Raw genomic sequence first — 18,890 nt, 5'->3', positions numbered from 1 at the left:
TGAGTGGTGTGGTCAGTGTACCGGGGGCTGGAGTGGTGTGGTCAGTGTACTGGGGACTGGAGCGGTGTGGTCAGTGTACCGGGGCTGGAGTGGTGTGGTCAGTGTACTGGGAGCTGGAGTGGTGTGGTCAGTGTACCAGGGACTGGAGCGGTGTGGTCAGTGTTCCGGGGCTGGAGTGGTGTGGTCAGTGTACTGGGGACTGGAGCGGTGTGGTCAGTGTACTGGGGGCTGGAGCGGTGTGGTCAGTGTACCGGGGCTGGAGTGGTGTGGTCAGTGTACCGGGGACTGGAGCAGTGTGGTCAGTGTACCGGGGCTGGAGTGGTGTGGTCAGTGTACCAGGGACTTGAGCGGTGTGGTCAGTGTACCGGGGCTGGAGTGGTGTGGTCAGTGTACTGGGAGCTGGAGCGGTGTGGTCAGTGTACTGGGGACTGGAGCGGTGTGGTCAGTGTACCGGGGCTGGAGTGGTGTGGTCAGTGTACCGGGGACTGGAGCAGTGTGGTCAGTGTACCGGGGCTGGAGTGGTGTGGTCAGTGTACTGGGAGCTGGAGTGGTGTGGTCAGTGTACTGGGGACTGGAGCGGTGTGGTCAGTGTACCGGGGCTGGAGTGGTGTGGTCAGTGTACTGGGAGCTGGAGTGGTGTGGTCAGTGTACCGGGGACTGGAGTGGTGTGGTCAGTGTACCAGCGCTGGAGTGGTGTGGTCAGTGTACTGGGGACTGGAGTGGTGTGGTCAGTGTACTGAGAGCTGGAGCGGTGTGGTCAGTGTACTGGGGGCTGGAGTGGTGTGGTCAGGGTACTGGGGACTGGAGTGGTGTGGTCAGTGTACTGGGGACTGGAGCGGTGTGGTCAGTGTACTGGGGGCTGGAGCGGTGTGGTCAGTGTACCAGGGGCTGGAGTGGTGTGGGCAGTGTACCAGGGACTGGAGCGGTGTGGGCAGTGTACTGGGGGCTGGAGCGGTGTGGGCAGTGTACTGGGGGCTGGAGTGGTGTGGTCAGTGTACTGGGGGCTGGAGTGGTGTGGTCAGTGTACCGGGGCTGGAGCGGTGTGGGCAGTGTACCAGGGACTGGAGTGGTGTGGTCAGTGTACTGGGGGCTGGAGTGGTGTGGTCAGTGTACTGGGGGCTGGAGCGGTGTGGTCAGTGTACCAGGGGCTGGAGTGGTGTGCTCAGTGTACTGGGGGCTGGAGTGGTGTGGTCAGTGTACCAGGGACTGGAGTGATGTGGTCAGTGTACTGGGGGCTGGAGTGGTGTGGTCAGTATACCGGGGACTGGAGCGGTGTGGTCAGTGTACCAGGGCTGGAGTGGTGTGGTCAGTGTACTGGAGGCTGGAGCGGTGTGGTCAGTGTACCGGGGCTGGAGTGGTGTGGTCAGTGTACTGGAGGCTGGAGCAGTGTGGTCCGTGTACTGGGGGCTGGAGTGGTGTGGTCCGTGTACTGGGGGCTGGAGTGGTGTGGTCAGTGTACCGGGGCTGGAGTGGTGTGGTCAGTGTACTGGAGGCTGGAGCAGTGTGGTCAGTGTACTGGGGGCTGGAGCGGTGTGGTCAGTGTACTGGGGGCTGGAGTGGTGTGGTCAGTGTACCGGGGCTGGAGTGGTGTGGTCAGTGTACTGGGAGCTGGAGTGGTGTGGTCAGTGTACTGGGGACTGGAGTGGTGTGGTCAGTGTACTGGGGACTGGAGCGGTGTGGTCAGTGTACCGGGGGCTGGAGTGGTGTGGTCAGTGTACTGGGGACTGGAGCGGTGTGGTCAGTGTTCCGGGGGCTGGAGCGGTGTGGTCAGTGTACCGGGGGCTGGAGTGGTGTGGTCAGTGTACTGGGAGCTGGAGTGGTGTGGTCAGTGTACTGGGGACTGGAGTGGTGTGGTCAGTGTACTGGGGGCTGGAGTGGTGTGGTCAGTGTACCGGGGGCTGGAGCGGTGTGGTCAGTGTACCAGGGGCTGGAGTGGTGTGCTCAGTGTACTGGGGGCTGGAGTGGTGTGGTCAGTGTACCAGGGACTGGAGTGATGTGGTCAGTGTACTGGGGGCTGGAGTGGTGTGGTCAGTATACCGGGGACTGGAGCGGTGTGGTCAGTGTACCAGGGCTGGAGTGGTGTGGTCAGTGTACTGGAGGCTGGAGCGGTGTGGTCAGTGTACTGGGGCTGGAGTGGTGTGGTCAGTGTACTGGGGACTGGAGCGGTATGGTCAGCGTACCGGGGGCTGGAGTGGTGTGGTCAGTGTACCGGGGCTGGAGTGGTGTGGTCAGTGTACTGGGGGTTGGAGTGGTGTGGTCAGTGTACTGGGGACTGGAGCGGTGTGGTCAGTGTACCTGGGGAGTGGAGCGGTGTGGTCAGTGTACCAGGGGCTGGAGTGGTGTGGTCAGTGTATTGGGGGCTGGAGCGGTGTGGTCAGTGTACTGGGGACTGGAGTGTTGTGGTCAGTGTACCAGGGGCTGGAGCGGTGTGATCAGTGTACTGGGGGCTGGAGTGGTGTGGTCAGTGTACCGGGGACTGGAGTGGTGTGGTCCGTGTACTGGGGACTGGAGTGGTGTGGTCAGTGTACTGGGGGCTGGAGTGGTGTGGTCAGTGTAATGGGGGCTGGAGTGGTGTGGTCAGTGTACCGGGGACGTGAGCGGTGTGGTCAGTGTACCAGGGACTGGGGTGGTGTGGTCAGTGTACCGGGGACTTGAGTGGTGTGGTCAGTGTACCGGGGGCTGGAGTGGTGTGGTCAGTGTACTGGGGACTGGAGCGGTGTGGTCAGTGTACTGGGGACTGGAGCGGTGTGCTCAGTGTACCGGGGGCTGGAGTGGTGTGGTCAGTGTACCAGGGACTGGAGTGGTGTGGTCAGTGTACTGGGGACTGGAGTGGTGTGGTCAGTGTACCGGGGACTGGAGTGGTGTGGTCCGTGTACTGGGGACTGGAGTGGTGTGGTCAGTGTACTGGGGGCTGGAGTGGTGTGGTCAGTGTAATGGGGGCTGGAGTGGTGTGGTCAGTGTACCGGGGACGTGAGCGGTGTGGTCAGTGTACCAGGGACTGGGGTGGTGTGGTCAGTGTACCGGGGACTTGAGTGGTGTGGTCAGTGTACCGGGGGCTGGAGTGGTGTGGTCAGTGTACTGGGGACTGGAGCGGTGTGGTCAGTTTACCGGGGCTGGAGTGGTGTGGTCAGTGTACTGGGAGCTGGAGTGGTGTGGTCAGTGTACCAGGGACTGGAGCGGTGTGGTCAGTGTACCGGGGCTGGAGTGGTGTGGTCAGTGTACTGGGGACTGGAGCGGTGTGGTCAGTGTACCAGGGACTTGAGCGGTGTGGTCAGTGTACCGGGGCTGGAGTGGTGTGGTCAGTGTACCGGGGACTGGAGCAGTGTGGTCAGTGTACCGGGGCTGGAGTGGTGTGGTCAGTGTACTGGGAGCTGGAGTGGTGTGGTCAGTGTACTGGGGACTGGAGCGGTGTGGTCAGTGTACCGGGGACTGGAGCGGTGTGGTCAGTGTACCGGGGCTGGAGTGGTGTGGTCAGTGTACTGGGAGCTGGAGCGGTGTGGTCAGTGTACCGGGGACTGGAGCGGTGTGGTCAGTGTACCGGGGACTGGAGCGGTGTGGTCAGTGTACCGGGGCTGGAGTGGTGTGGTCAGTGTACCGGGGACTGGAGTGGTGTGGTCAGTGTACTGGGGGCTGGAGCGGTGTGGTCAGTGTACTGGGGGCTGGAGTGGTGTGGTCAGTGTACTGGGGGCTGGAGTGGTGTGGTCAGTGTACCGGGGCTGGAGTGGTGTGGTCAGTGTACCGGGGACTGGAGTGGTGTGGTCAGTGTACTGGGGGCTGGAGTGGTGTGGTCAGTGTACCGGGGACTGGAGTGGTGTGGTCAGTGTACCGGGGACTGGAGTGGTGTGGTCAGTGTACTGGGGGCTGGAGTGGTGTGGTCAGTGTACCGGGGGTTGGAGTGGTGTGGTCAGTGTACTGGGGACTGGAGTGGTGTGGTCAGTGTACCGGGGGCTGGAGTGGTGTGGTCAGTGTACTGGGGACTGGAGCGGTGTGGTCAGTTTACCGGGGCTGGAGTGGTGTGGTCAGTGTACTGGGAGCTGGAGTGGTGTGGTCAGTGTACCAGGGACTGGAGCGGTGTGGTCAGTGTACCGGGGCTGGAGTGGTGTGGTCAGTGTACTGGGGACTGGAGCGGTGTGGTCAGTGTACCAGGGACTTGAGCGGTGTGGTCAGTGTACCGGGGCTGGAGTGGTGTGGTCAGTGTACTGGGAGCTGGAGTGGTGTGGTCAGTGTACTGGGGACTGGAGCGGTGTGGTCAGTGTACCGGGGCTGGAGTGGTGTGGTCAGTGTACCGGGGACTGGAGCAGTGTGGTCAGTGTACCGGGGCTGGAGTGGTGTGGTCAGTGTACTGGGAGCTGGAGTGGTGTGGTCAGTGTACTGGGGACTGGAGCGGTGTGGTCAGTGTACCGGGGACTGGAGCGGTGTGGTCAGTGTACCGGGGCTGGAGTGGTGTGGTCAGTGTACTGGGAGCTGGAGCGGTGTGGTCAGTGTACCGGGGACTGGAGTGGTGTGGTCAGTTTACCGGGGCTGGAGTGGTGTGGTCAGTGTACTGGGAGCTGGAGTGGTGTGGTCAGTGTACCAGGGACTGGAGCGGTGTGGTCAGTGTACCGGGGCTGGAGTGGTGTGGTCAGTGTACTGGGGACTGGAGCGGTGTGGTCAGTGTACCAGGGACTTGAGCGGTGTGGTCAGTGTACCGGGGCTGGAGTGGTGTGGTCAGTGTACTGGGAGCTGGAGTGGTGTGGTCAGTGTACTGGGGACTGGAGCGGTGTGGTCAGTGTACCGGGGCTGGAGTGGTGTGGTCAGTGTACCGGGGACTGGAGTGGTGTGGTCCGTGTACTGGGGACTGGAGTGGTGTGGTCAGTGTACTGGGGGCTGGAGTGGTGTGGTCAGTGTAATGGGGGCTGGAGTGGTGTGGTCAGTGTACCGGGGACGTGAGCGGTGTGGTCAGTGTACCAGGGACTGGGGTGGTGTGGTCAGTGTACCGGGGACTTGAGTGGTGTGGTCAGTGTACCGGGGGCTGGAGTGGTGTGGTCAGTGTACTGGGGACTGGAGCGGTGTGGTCAGTGTACTGGGGACTGGAGCGGTGTGCTCAGTGTACCGGGGGCTGGAGTGGTGTGGTCAGTGTACCAGGGACTGGAGTGGTGTGGTCAGTGTACTGGGGACTGGAGTGGTGTGGTCAGTGTACCGGGGACTGGAGTGGTGTGGTCCGTGTACTGGGGACTGGAGTGGTGTGGTCAGTGTACTGGGGGCTGGAGTGGTGTGGTCAGTGTAATGGGGGCTGGAGTGGTGTGGTCAGTGTACCGGGGACGTGAGCGGTGTGGTCAGTGTACCAGGGACTGGGGTGGTGTGGTCAGTGTACCGGGGACTTGAGTGGTGTGGTCAGTGTACCGGGGGCTGGAGTGGTGTGGTCAGTGTACTGGGGACTGGAGCGGTGTGGTCAGTTTACCGGGGCTGGAGTGGTGTGGTCAGTGTACTGGGAGCTGGAGTGGTGTGGTCAGTGTACCAGGGACTGGAGCGGTGTGGTCAGTGTACCGGGGCTGGAGTGGTGTGGTCAGTGTACTGGGGACTGGAGCGGTGTGGTCAGTGTACCAGGGACTTGAGCGGTGTGGTCAGTGTACCGGGGCTGGAGTGGTGTGGTCAGTGTACCGGGGACTGGAGCGGTGTGGTCAGTGTACCGGGGCTGGAGTGGTGTGGTCAGTGTACTGGGAGCTGGAGTGGTGTGGTCAGTGTACTGGGGACTGGAGCGGTGTGGTCAGTGTACCGGGGCTGGAGTGGTGTGGTCAGTGTACCGGGGACTGGAGCAGTGTGGTCAGTGTACCGGGGCTGGAGTGGTGTGGTCAGTGTACTGGGAGCTGGAGTGGTGTGGTCAGTGTACTGGGGACTGGAGCGGTGTGGTCAGTGTACCGGGGACTGGAGCGGTGTGGTCAGTGTACCGGGGCTGGAGTGGTGTGGTCAGTGTACTGGGAGCTGGAGCGGTGTGGTCAGTGTACCGGGGACTGGAGCGGTGTGGTCAGTGTACCGGGGCTGGAGTGGTGTGGTCAGTGTACCGGGGACTGGAGTGGTGTGGTCAGTGTACTGGGGGCTGGAGTGGTGTGGTCAGTGTACTGGGGGCTGGAGTGGTGTGGTCAGTGTACCGGGGCTGGAGTGGTGTGGTCAGTGTACTGGGAGCTGGAGCGGTGTGGTCAGTGTACCGGGGACTGGAGCGGTGTGGTCAGTGTACCGGGGCTGGAGTGGTGTGGTCAGTGTACCGGGGACTGGAGTGGTGTGGTCAGTGTACTGGGGGCTGGAGTGGTGTGGTCAGTGTACTGGGGGCTGGAGTGGTGTGGTCAGTGTACCGGGGCTGGAGTGGTGTGGTCAGTGTACCGGGGACTGGAGTGGTGTGGTCAGTGTACTGGGGGCTGGAGTGGTGTGGTCAGTGTACCGGGGACTGGAGTGGTGTGGTCAGTGTACCGGGGACTGGAGTGGTGTGGTCAGTGTACTGGGGGCTGGAGTGGTGTGGTCAGTGTACCGGGGGTTGGAGTGGTGTGGTCAGTGTACTGGGGACTGGAGTGGTGTGGTCAGTGTACCGGGGGCTGGAGTGGTGTGGTCAGTGTACTGGGGACTGGAGCGGTGTGGTCAGTTTACCGGGGCTGGAGTGGTGTGGTCAGTGTACTGGGAGCTGGAGTGGTGTGGTCAGTGTACCAGGGACTGGAGCGGTGTGGTCAGTGTACCGGGGCTGGAGTGGTGTGGTCAGTGTACTGGGGACTGGAGCGGTGTGGTCAGTGTACCAGGGACTTGAGCGGTGTGGTCAGTGTACCGGGGCTGGAGTGGTGTGGTCAGTGTACTGGGGGCTGGAGTGGTGTGGTCAGTGTACTGGGGACTGGAGCGGTGTGGTCAGTGTACCGGGGCTGGAGTGGTGTGGTCAGTGTACCGGGGACTGGAGCAGTGTGGTCAGTGTACCGGGGCTGGAGTGGTGTGGTCAGTGTACTGGGAGCTGGAGTGGTGTGGTCAGTGTACTGGGGACTGGAGCGGTGTGGTCAGTGTACCGGGGACTGGAGCGGTGTGGTCAGTGTACTGGGGACTGGAGCGGTGTGGTCAGTGTACTGGGAGCTGGAGCGGTGTGGTCAGTGTACCGGGGACTGGAGTGGTGTGGTCAGTTTACCGGGGCTGGAGTGGTGTGGTCAGTGTACTGGGAGCTGGAGTGGTGTGGTCAGTGTACCAGGGACTGGAGCGGTGTGGTCAGTGTACCGGGGCTGGAGTGGTGTGGTCAGTGTACTGGGGACTGGAGCGGTGTGGGCAGTGTACCAGGGACTTGAGCGGTGTGGTCAGTGTACCGGGGCTGGAGTGGTGTGGTCAGTGTACTGGGAGCTGGAGTGGTGTGGTCAGTGTACTGGGGACTGGAGCGGTGTGGTCAGTGTACCGGGGCTGGAGTGGTGTGGTCAGTGTACCGGGGACTGGAGCAGTGTGGTCAGTGTACCGGGGCTGGAGTGGTGTGGTCAGTGTACTGGGAGCTGGAGTGGTGTGGTCAGTGTACTGGGGACTGGAGCGGTGTGGTCAGTGTACCGGGGACTGGAGCGGTGTGGTCAGTGTACCGGGGCTGGAGTGGTGTGGTCAGTGTACTGGGAGCTGGAGCGGTGTGGTCAGTGTACCGGGGACTGGAGTGGTGTGGTCAGTGTACCGGGGCTGGAGTGGTGTGGTCAGTGTACCGGGGACTGGAGTGGTGTGGTCAGTGTACTGGGGGCTGGAGCGGTGTGGTCAGTGTACTGGGGGCTGGAGTGGTGTGGTCAGTGTACTGGGGGCTGGAGTGGTGTGGTCAGTGTACCGGGGCTGGAGTGGTGTGGTCAGTGTACCGGGGACTGGAGTGGTGTGGTCAGTGTACTGGGGGCTGGAGTGGTGTGGTCAGTGTACCGGGGACTGGAGTGGTGTGGTCTGTGTACCGGGGACTGGAGTGGTGTGGTCAGTGTACTGGGGGCTGGAGTGGTGTGGTCAGTGTACCGGGGGTTGGAGTGGTGTGGTCAGTGTACTGGGGACTGGAGTGGTGTGGTCAGTGTACCGGGGACTGGAGTGGTGTGGTCAGTGTACTGAGAGCTGGAGCGGTGTGGTCAGTGTACTGGGGGCTGGAGTGGTGTGGTCAGGGTACTGGGGACTGGAGTGGTGTGGTCAGTGTACTGGGGACTGTAGCGGTGTGGTCAGTGTACCGGGGCTGGAGTGGTGTGGTCAGTGTACTGGGGACTGGAGCGGTGTGGTCAGTGTACTGGGGGCTGGAGTGGTGTGGTCAGTGTACTGGGGACTGGAGCGGTGTGGTCAGTGTACCGGGGCTGGAGTGGTGTGGTCAGTGTACTGGGGACTGGAGCGGTGTGGGCAGTGTACCAGGGACTGGAGCGGTGTGGGCAGTGTACTGGGGGCTGGAGTGGTGTGGTCAGTGTACCAGGGGCTGGAGTGGTGTGGTCAGTGTACCAGGGGCTGGATTGGTGTGGTCAGTGTACTGGGGGCTGGAGTGGTGTGGTCAGTGTACTGGGGACTGGAGCGGTGTGGTCAGTGTACCAGGGGCTGGAGTGGTGTGGTCAGTGTACTGGGGACTGGAGTGGTGTGGTCAGTGTACCAGGGACTGGAGCGGTGTGGGCAGTGTACCAGGGACTGGAGCGGTGTGGGCAGTGTACCAGGGACTGGAGCGGTGTGGGCAGTGTACCAGGGACTGGAGCGGTGTGGTCAGTGTACTGGGGGCTGGAGCGGTGTGGTCAGTGTACCAGGGACTGGAGCGGTGTGGGCAGTGTACCAGGGACTGGAGTGGTGTGGTCAGTGTACCAGGGGCTGGAGTGGTGTGGTCAGTGTACCAGGGGCTGGATTGGTGTGGTCAGTGTACTGGGGACTGGAGCGGTGTGGTCAGTGTACCAGGGGCTGGAGTGGTGTGGTCAGTGTACTGGGGACTGGAGTGGTGTGGTCAGTGTACCAGGGGCTGGAGTGGTGTGGTCAGTGTACTGGGGACTGGAGCGGTGTGGTCAGTGTACTGGGAGCTGGAGTGGTGTGGTCAGTGTACCGGGGAGTGGTGCGGTGTGGTCAGTTTACTGGGGCTGGAGCGGTGTGGTCAGTGTACCCGGGGAGAGGAGCGGTGTGGTCAGTGTACCCGGGGAGAGGAGCGGTCAGCCTGTCTTGGATGCAGAGGCTGGTCGTGTGGACAAAGGGAGACTACATGTGGAAAGCCCCCAGCTTGGAGAGACTGTGGGCTATAGAAGGACGGTAACCTTTATCATTGAACTTTATTTCTTTATCTTTCTAACTTACACTATGAAGAACAGTAATGGAGAACCATTAGCTTTTCTCTTTATTTCTTTACTTTTATATCGGATCTATGTTAGTCCGTAAGATTTATAACGATGTACTTTGTACCTACAATGGCACCATGTGTGTGTGGTGATACTGTACACACTCACCATAGTCCTGTACTTCCATACACATTACCATAAAACTAATTCTAATTCTGCTTCTAATTCTGAAAGTACCTTATGACTGAGGGTTCCACAGTCCTCTGAGGGAGAGAATTGTAAAGACTCACATCTCTCCCAGGGGAGAAATGCCTCCTGATCTTGGTGCTGAAGGTGGGCCCAGTTATCCTGACGATAATGGCCTCTCAATCTCCTGGATCAGCAGAACCGATCTCTCAGCATGAACCCTGTTCACACCCTTCCTGCCAATCCTGATCGCGAGTATTCTCATGGACCCCAGATCGTAATGGAGAGAGAGAGAGAGAGAGAGATAGCGAGGGAGAGAGGGAGTGAAGAAGCGTGAGGGTAGGAAGGGAAAAAGCAAGGGGAAAAGGAACAAGGAAAGCAAAGACAGGGTACAAATGGAAGGAAAGAGCAAATGGAAAGATAAAGAGAGAGGCTGGATGTACCTCATATCTTCCAGAAAGGAAGAGCACAACACCACACTCATAATCCCAGCCGGATTCCTCACCAGGCAGCAGAGCACATGGTGACTTCAGTTTGAATGAGCAGGTTTATTCAGTTCAGAAAGTGAGTTAGACTGAAAGATCATAAAACAATGGAGCTGGAGTAGGCCATTCAGCCCATCGAGTCTGCTCCCCCACTCAGTGAGATCATTGCCGATCTGATCATCCTCAACCCCATTTTTCTGCCTTTTCCCCATAGCCCTTGGCTCATTTCCGGATCAAAAATCTCAGCCTTGGATATGACCCAGCCTCGAGAGCTCTCTGTGGTAAAGAATTCCACAGATTCAGTCCCCTCTGAGAGAAGAAATTCCTCCTCATCTCTCTCTTCGATGGGTGACTCCTCGTTCTGAGGTGATGCCCCTCTGAGTCCTCGACTGTCCCACAGGAGGAACAACCTCTCCACATCTCCCTCTGTCAAGTCCCTGTGAATCTTACATGCTTCAATCAAATCACCTCTCATTGTTCCAAAATCCAGTGAGCACAGGCTCAACCTGTCTTCAAAAAAAAACAGCCCCCCCAAACCTGGGACCAGTCGGGGGGCCTTCTCTGGTCTGCATCCAATGCCAGTGTATCTTTCCTTATGGCACAAAATGGCAGGGTATGGATGACGTTCTAATGGCAATTTAAACAAAGGTGAGGCAACGTCGATGCCGTGTTGGAAGAGTCCTCCCCAGCATTACAGCCATAAAGTGTTCCAGCTTGGAAGGACACCAATAGGCACGTCATATTAGTGCGGACCCTGCATCTATTCTCAGACGGCAATCCGCGGTGAGAACGCGGCATGGAGGCAAATGGAGATCGAGCCCCAGTGAGGGAGAAAGATTGAGCCCACATGAGGAAAGGCCAGTGTGGATTGACTGCAGGTCCATGGCTAAAGGAGGAGTGTAATTTGTAACGCTTCATTTGTTATTCTCTGCATTATTTTTCCACTTTTTTCCTAAGATTTTGTACCTAACATGGCACTGTGAATGGCGATATTGTAAACTTTTCACTGTGCTCCTGTATCCCTATAATCGCACACACGTGACAACAAAACTTCATCACTAAATAAATAATAAAGGGCTCCAGACTGTTCACAGTGTCTCGGCTGTGGTCTGACCAGTGCCCTTCACAGTTTGAACAAAACCTTCCTTTTGTTCAACTCCATTCCCTTTGAAATACAGCCAGCGTTCCATTTGCCCTCCTCATGACCCATTGTATTTGGAAGCTAGCTTTCTGTGCTGCATGGATGGGGATCAGCAAATCCCTCTGAAGTTGTGGCTTTCTGCAGTATTTCTCCATTTAAATAATACTCAACTCGACTATTCTTCCTGCCAAAGCGCATGACCTCACATTATATTCCATCTGCCAGGTTTTCACCCACTCACTCAACCCGTCCCTATCCCTCAATCATTGTCCTCACCTACCTTCCCATTTATTTTTGTATCATCCATTAACTTCGTAACCGTACATTATAGCCTTCATCTCATACACTTAAAGTGGCACTTCTGTTCATTTTTATAACACGTATTGTTTATCCTTCTCGTTTATTTTCGCTCTCTTTATTCTGGTGAGTTGTTGGCTTTTAAAACTTCCTCAATCCTCCAGCCATCATTGTATATGTTTTCCTTCAGTTTGATTCTGTCCTTAATTACGTATAGAATCCCCACAGTGTGGAAACAGGCCATTTGGCCCAACAGGTCCACATTGACCCTCCGAAGAACATCCCACCCAGGCCCATTCCCCTCCCCTCTCACCTTGCTTTTCCCATGGCTAATGCACCTAACCTGCACATCCCTCGACACTATGGATAATTTAGCATGGCCAATCCATCCTGACCTGCACATCTTTGGACTGTGGGAGGAAACCAGAGCACCTGGAGGAAACCCATACAGGCACGAAGAGAATGTACAAACTCCACACAGACAGTCGCCCGAGGCTGGAATCGAACCTGGGTCCCTGACGCTGTGAGGCAGCAGTGCTAACCACTGAGTCACCGTGCCGCCCCTTCACTGGTTAAACGTGGCCGGTTTATTCTGTTTCAGAAATCCTTCTTTTTCACGGGATTATCTCCTCGATGTGAGTTATGAACTTTTCTCGAACAGTTGCCATTATTTCTCCGCTGCCTTCGCTGCTAAACCCCTTTCCCACCCACTCTAGCTCACTCTGCCCCCATTCCTTTGTAATTACCCTGATTTAAGTTTAGCATAGTTTCTCACCAAAGTTTCTCACTGTCAAACTGAATTCTACATTTTACCATGTTATGGTCACTATTTCCTTTTACTCTGACATCACTGATTAGATCTGCCTCATTAGACATCACCAGACCCCAGACCTAAAGTAGCCTGATCCCTGGTTGAACCCATGGCATATTGTTCCAGAAAACCATTCTGAATATATTCAGGGAATTCTTCATTGTTGCTACTCCTGCCAACCCGACTGTCCCAATCTACATGAAACATACAGTTACCCAGAATTAATGTGGGAGGGGGGGGTGTTGTTGGCTAGGCCAACCCCAATTACCCAGAGGGCAATGGTTACATGGTCACCATTAAGCCAGTTTTTTTAATTCCAGATTTTTATTGAATTCAAGTTTCCCCATCAGGCACGGTGGGTTTCGAACCTGTGTCGCTAGAACACTGGCCTTGCATTCCAGATTACTAGTCCAGTGATATTAGCACATAATAGCTATATAATCGCTGTGATAAAAACTCAGGTGGTTCACTAATGTCCTTTAGGGAAGGAAATCAGGTCTGGCCTACATGTGACTCCAGACCCACAGCCATCTGGTTGACCCTTAAATGCCCTCGGGCAATTAGGAACGGGCTATAGATGCCGGCCTGACCACATCCCATGAGCAAACTTGTCAAACATCATTAAAATCATGACTCCACGTCTGACCTAGATCTTTTGGAGAGGTGACCATTTCCAACCCAGGGGCCGGACTTGGTCATGGTGCGTGGATTCTGAAACCCTCAGCCACTGCCCAGTTAGAGCACCCAGTCTCACCTCGTCAGCTACAAAGCCGCCATCGAATACCTTCGCAACCAACTCCTTATTGTTCTGTTCCAGGAGAAACACAGAACAGCTAGGGTCAGGGGAGTGAGGTAAAAGAGAGAGAAAAGAAATTTATTAAACATTCCAGCTTCAAAAATACAAATTATAGAGACAGCAAAGGGTGACTCCCCCTTTAAAACGGGTCCCTAATCCTGAGGGTCCCTCTAACAGACGTCTCTGATAATGAAGCACCCTCTAGACCAGAAGAATGTAAGAACTAGGAGCAGGAGTAGTCCATTTGGCCCATCGAACCTGCTCCACCATTCAAGATGATCAAGGCTGACCTTTTCAGCTCTGCTGACGCCCTCTCTCCAAAACCCTTACTTCCTTTACTGTTCAAAAATCTATCCAACTTTGCCTTAAAAACATTTAGCGAGGTAGCCTCAACTGTTTCACTGGGCAGGAGATTCCTCAGATTCACAACCCTCTGGGTGAAGAGGTTCCTCCTCAACTCCGTCCGAAATCTGCTCCCCCTTTATTTTGAGGCTACGCCCCTAGTTTCATCTTCCAGTGGAAACAGCCTGCCTCTTTCTAACTTATCTGTTCCTTTCTTAATTGTGCACATTTCTCTCAGATTCCCCTCATTCTTTTAAATTCCAATGAATGTAATCCCAGTCTACTCCAACCAGAGTCTCCGACAGTGAGAACTTCAACAAAAACACCTTGCGTTTAGTTTCTTGTAGCAAGACGCCATGAGGATTTTCATAGAAATATTATTTCACAAATTAAGTCGCTGTTAACTCATGAGGCACTATGAGAACAGATGCCCCAAAACATGGAGAAAGTGAGGACTGCAGATGCTGGAGAGTCAGAGTTGATAAAGTGTGGCGTTGGAAAAGTTCAGCAGGTCAGGGAACATCCAAGGAGCGGGAGAGTGGATGTTTCAGGCATTAGCCCTTTCTCAGGAGTGAGTTATGCCCAAACATTGACTCCTGTTCCTCAGATGCTACCAGACCTGCTGAGCTTTTTCTAGAGCACTGTCCCAAAACCAAGTCAAAAAAAGAAATTGTTTCAGAATCGGTGATTTCGAATCCTGATTAAGAATTGGGAGCCCGCTGATTCTGAAGCAACAAACCCAAACAGGAAGACACAACATGCCCAGAGACTCTAGCCACACTACCATACATCAAAGTCATCTCAGAGATCATTACCAGATTACTCCAACCCCTTGACATCGTGATAGCCCACAAACCGACCAACATACTGAAACAGCTACTGATGAACCTAAAGTACCCTGTACCAACAACCAGCGAAACAAATGTCATTTACAAAATATCCTGCAAGGACTGTAACAAACACTCCATTGGACAGACACAGGAAAATAGCCACCAGGATACACGAACACCAACTAACCATCAAAAGGCAACACTAGTTATCACTAGTTTCCTTACACACAGACAAAGGAGGACACCACTTTGACTGGGACAACACACCCATCCTAGGACAGGTTAAACAGAGACACGCACAGGAATTCCTTGAGGCCTGGCATTCAAACTGGAATTCCATCAATAAACTCATCGAGTTGGACCCCATTTATCAACCTCAGAAAAGGAACCGGAAATGATATCACCCAACTAAACACATAAATAGAAAGTGGGTCACTACCACTAGTGCTTCACCAGAGGCTCACTGATGATGCTACCAAGCATGTTGATGAAACATCTGAGAGCAAACCTACCAACTCAGTGAGCAAACTTACAACATGAACCTCAACCTGAGCTACAAATCTTCTCAAAAATCGTAGGTAGTTAGTTTTTCCAGGATCAACCCAGTTATTGGATTCTTAGCTCCTGAGGATTTCTAATCTTTTCTCAGCCTGGTAACTTGCAATCTTAGAATGGTTTTCCCAGAGAGGGTTTCCTGTCCCAGCAACTCTCCCACTCTCTCAAACTTGGTAACTCTCCCAGGGTTTGGTCTTTTTAATTGCAACATGCATTATCATCCATATTACCACAGAGCAAAGACTATTTTTGTCAACAAGCTCTCCCCTCTATCCTATGCCAGGAAAACCTGTAAACAGATTTCGTTTCAATGGTTTCCTCTGTATCCTTTCCTATCCCAGTTTGAACCACATGGGCCATGTATCTATGCAGAAAGCAACTCTCAAGGGCCTAATTCTCTTCCATCTTGGAACCAAATAGGAAGGTTCAAGCATTACTCCTAAAAAACCAACATTCTCAACACTCTTCTGGTACTGTGGAGACTCCACTGTTAATATACATTCTCAAAGCTGTCATTATCTTCTAGTAACAACACCCTGGACCTTCTTATCAATGAAGGAGTCTGAACCTCCCATTAATCTCAGGTTTTGTTCGGGGAGACTTCACATAAACATTTTCATTTTACCTTAAGTTTAAAATTACCCTTCAAGGGTTTTGAGAAGATTTGTAGCTCAGCTTGAGGTTCTGGACATAGGTTTACTTGCTGAGCGGGAAGGTTCTTTTCCAGGCATTTCATCACCCTACTAGGTAACATCTTCAGTGGGCCTCCAGACGAGGCACTGTTGATGACTCCTGCTTTTTATTTGTATATTTGGGTTTCTTTGGCTTGGTGATGTCTAAGATTACTCTTCCAAGCTAACCTCAGCACTGTACCTTCCCCAGAGGAGGAAAGCAACGTGACAAAAGGAGAACTTTAGGGCGGGGATTCCAGAGCTTGGCAGCCAAGTAGCTGAAGGCCGGATAGAGGGATTGAAGTGGAGCATGCTTGAGAGTTCATAAGTTCATAAGATACAGGAGCAGAATTAGACCATTCGGCCCATCGAATCTGCTCCGCCATTCGATCATGGCTGATATGCTCCTCACCCCCATTTTCCTGTCTTTTCTCCATATCCCTTCTACCAGTTACCAATTAAAAATCTGTCTCACTCCTCCTTAAATTTACTTACTGTCCCAGCATCCACCACACTTTGGGGTAATGAATTCCACAGATTCACAACCCTTTGGGAGTAGTAGTTCCTCATTAACTCTGTTTTAATTTTGCTACACCTTATCCATCTCCCATCCCAGAATGCCCCACAACAGGAAGCACCAGCTCCACGTCTATTTTATCCACACCTTTTATCATCTTGAATACCTCAACTTGATCTCCCCTCAATCTAGGTTCCCGAGAGTATAGGCCTAAACTGTTCGATCTCTCTTCATACGACAAACCCCTCAATTCTGGGATCAATCAAGTGAACCTCCTTTGAACTGCCTCCAATGCCACTCCACCTTTCCTCAAATAGGGGGAGAGGCTAAATGAGATGCTAACTCAGAGGGTGACTAGACAGGAGTTTCCTCTCTCAGACGATGGTGAATCCGAGGAATTTGTGATCACAGAGACCTGTGGAAGCTCGATAGTTGAGTATGTTCAAGAGCGGAATGGATTTCTGGAGATTAATGATGTTAATCTTGATTTCGCATGTTGGAGCAGACTTGATGGGCTTAATGGCTGTATTCTTTGTTCCAATGGGACTGGAGGATAATTAGGCCATTTGGCCCATTGAGACTGCTTCGCCATTCGATCATGGCTGATACGGTCCTCACCCCCATTTCCGGAGATTGGGAAGGAGGGACTCAGTAGCAAGGTTGGGGATTTTTCAACCATGGTGGGGGGGTGTCGCGGGGGGGTGGTGACTGGAGGGAGAATGCGCTGGTCAGTGAGTGCTGAGATGATGGGTGAATGGGGCTTGGTTTAAAGTATGTCCCTGAAGCAGAGTTTTGTTTTTTCGGGCAGAGTTTACTCCTGCTCTTGTTTTCTGTCTCTGTCAGTCCGAGATCTCCTGGAGTGGCACTTGGACTTACAACCCCTCAATCCAGAGACCTGCAGGATTGTTCCCTCGATACTGGATGACATTGTGATGAAAAAGACCAAGGGAGTGAGACCCACCTCTCTGCGTTGGTAAGGGTCCGTGCTTCCTGTATGATCTCTTGCAGCAGGACTGAAACGTTATCTGCAAAAGACAGAGAGAATATCTCAGAGAAACCTTATCCCAGAATTGTCAGAGGGGAAACAGTTCCCATGGGACAGGGCTACGTTCTGCAGCTTCCTAATGGACAGAGGAACAGCTCCACAGATACCCAGAGACCCCCAACTCCATTGTGTCATATCACTTCACATTTGGAGAATAGCCAAATAGAACAATGGCTAACATAAAGCCCAATATCCAACTTGGGATTCAGAGCACTGTGGGAGGGCTCCCACGGCAACCAGCCAACAATATTCATGTACAACCCAAAGACTGTACACACACACACACACACACACACACACACACACACACACACACACATACGTACACAGACACACACACGTATACAGACACACACACACATACATAGACACACACACGTACACATACGTACACAGATACACACACGTATACAGACACACACACACGTACACACACACATATACACACACATGTACACACGTACACACACACGTACACACACACACAGACTTAACACACACACGTACACACACGTACACAGACACAAACAGACACACACACACATACATAGACACACACACGTACACATACGTACACAGATACACACACGTATACAGACACACACACACGTACACACACACATATACACACACATGTACACACGTACACACACACGTACACACACACGTACACACACGTACACAGACACAAACAGACACACACACACAGACACACGTACGTACACACATGTACATAGACAGACACACAGACTTACACACATGTACACAGACACACACACGAAAACAGACACACACACGCGCGTACACACACACACATGTACATGTACACACACACGTACACAGACACACACACACGTACACACACACATGTACACACACATACACACATGTACACACACGTACACAGACACACACACATGTACACACATGTACACAGACACACACACAGACAGACACAGACACTCAGACACACACACACAGACACACGTACACACACACAGAGACTTACACACACACACAGACTTACACACACCCACACACATGTACACAGACACACACACACGTACAGACACACACGCGTACACACACGTACACATACACACGTACACAGACACACACACACGTACACATGTACAGACACACACACGTACACACACGCGTACACGGACACACACACGTACACAGACACACACACGTACACATGTACACACACACACGTACACAGCATCATACACGTACACAGACACACACACACTTACACACATACGTACTCAGACACACACACACGTACACAGCATCATACATGTACACAGACACACACACACTTACACACACGTACTCAGACACACACACACGTACACACACACGTACACAGACACACACACACGTACTCAGACACACACACACGTACACACACACATACACAGACATACACACACATGTACACAGACACACACATGTACACACACGTACACAGACACACACATGTACACAGACACACAGACTTACACACATACACACACGTACACAGACACAGACACACAGACACACACACACAGACTTACACACACACATACAGACACACACACAGACACACGTACACAGACACATACACAGACACACACGTACACAGACACACACACAGACACACACACACAGACTTACACACACACACATACAGACACACAGACACACGTACACAGACACACACGCACACACACACATACACACACACGTACACAGACACACACACACAGACACACACAAACACACACTATGGGGGCTACTTGATCCATCCAGTCCATGCAGCCCAAAAGAAAGAAAGATTTCCAGTCCAAACCCATTCCTGATCTGAGGAAGGATGCTCTGACTTTGGATGGAATGCAACAAAGTTTTACCAGACTGAATTCTGGCATGGCAGGAATGACGTGTGGAGAGAGCTTGGATGGTTTAGGACTATACTTACTGGAGGTTAGAA

General features: G+C 53.7%; 1 protein-coding gene across 6 annotated transcripts in view; it reads right to left on the bottom strand.

Annotated features, from left to right (window-relative positions):
- The window catches only part of pde2a (phosphodiesterase 2A), a 404,089-nt gene that overhangs the window by 106,592 nt on the left and 278,607 nt on the right, over window positions 1-18,890 (bottom strand). For all 6 annotated transcript variants that reach the window (XM_072576762.1, XM_072576765.1, XM_072576764.1 and 3 more), the window contains 2 exons: window positions 16,829-16,892; window positions 12,911-12,989 (listed from right to left, as the gene is read on the bottom strand). In XM_072576762.1, coding sequence (XP_072432863.1) covers window positions 12,911-12,989; window positions 16,829-16,892 — 143 coding nt within the window. The remainder of the gene's footprint in view (window positions 1-12,910; window positions 12,990-16,828; window positions 16,893-18,890) is intronic.

The sequence above is a fragment of the Chiloscyllium punctatum genome, chromosome 9 (genome assembly GCF_047496795.1).
Source record: "Chiloscyllium punctatum isolate Juve2018m chromosome 9, sChiPun1.3, whole genome shotgun sequence".
Lineage (NCBI taxonomy): Eukaryota > Metazoa > Chordata > Chondrichthyes > Orectolobiformes > Hemiscylliidae > Chiloscyllium > Chiloscyllium punctatum.
Note: the sequence above shows the minus strand (reverse complement) of the source record. Positions and strands in the feature narration are given on the sequence as shown.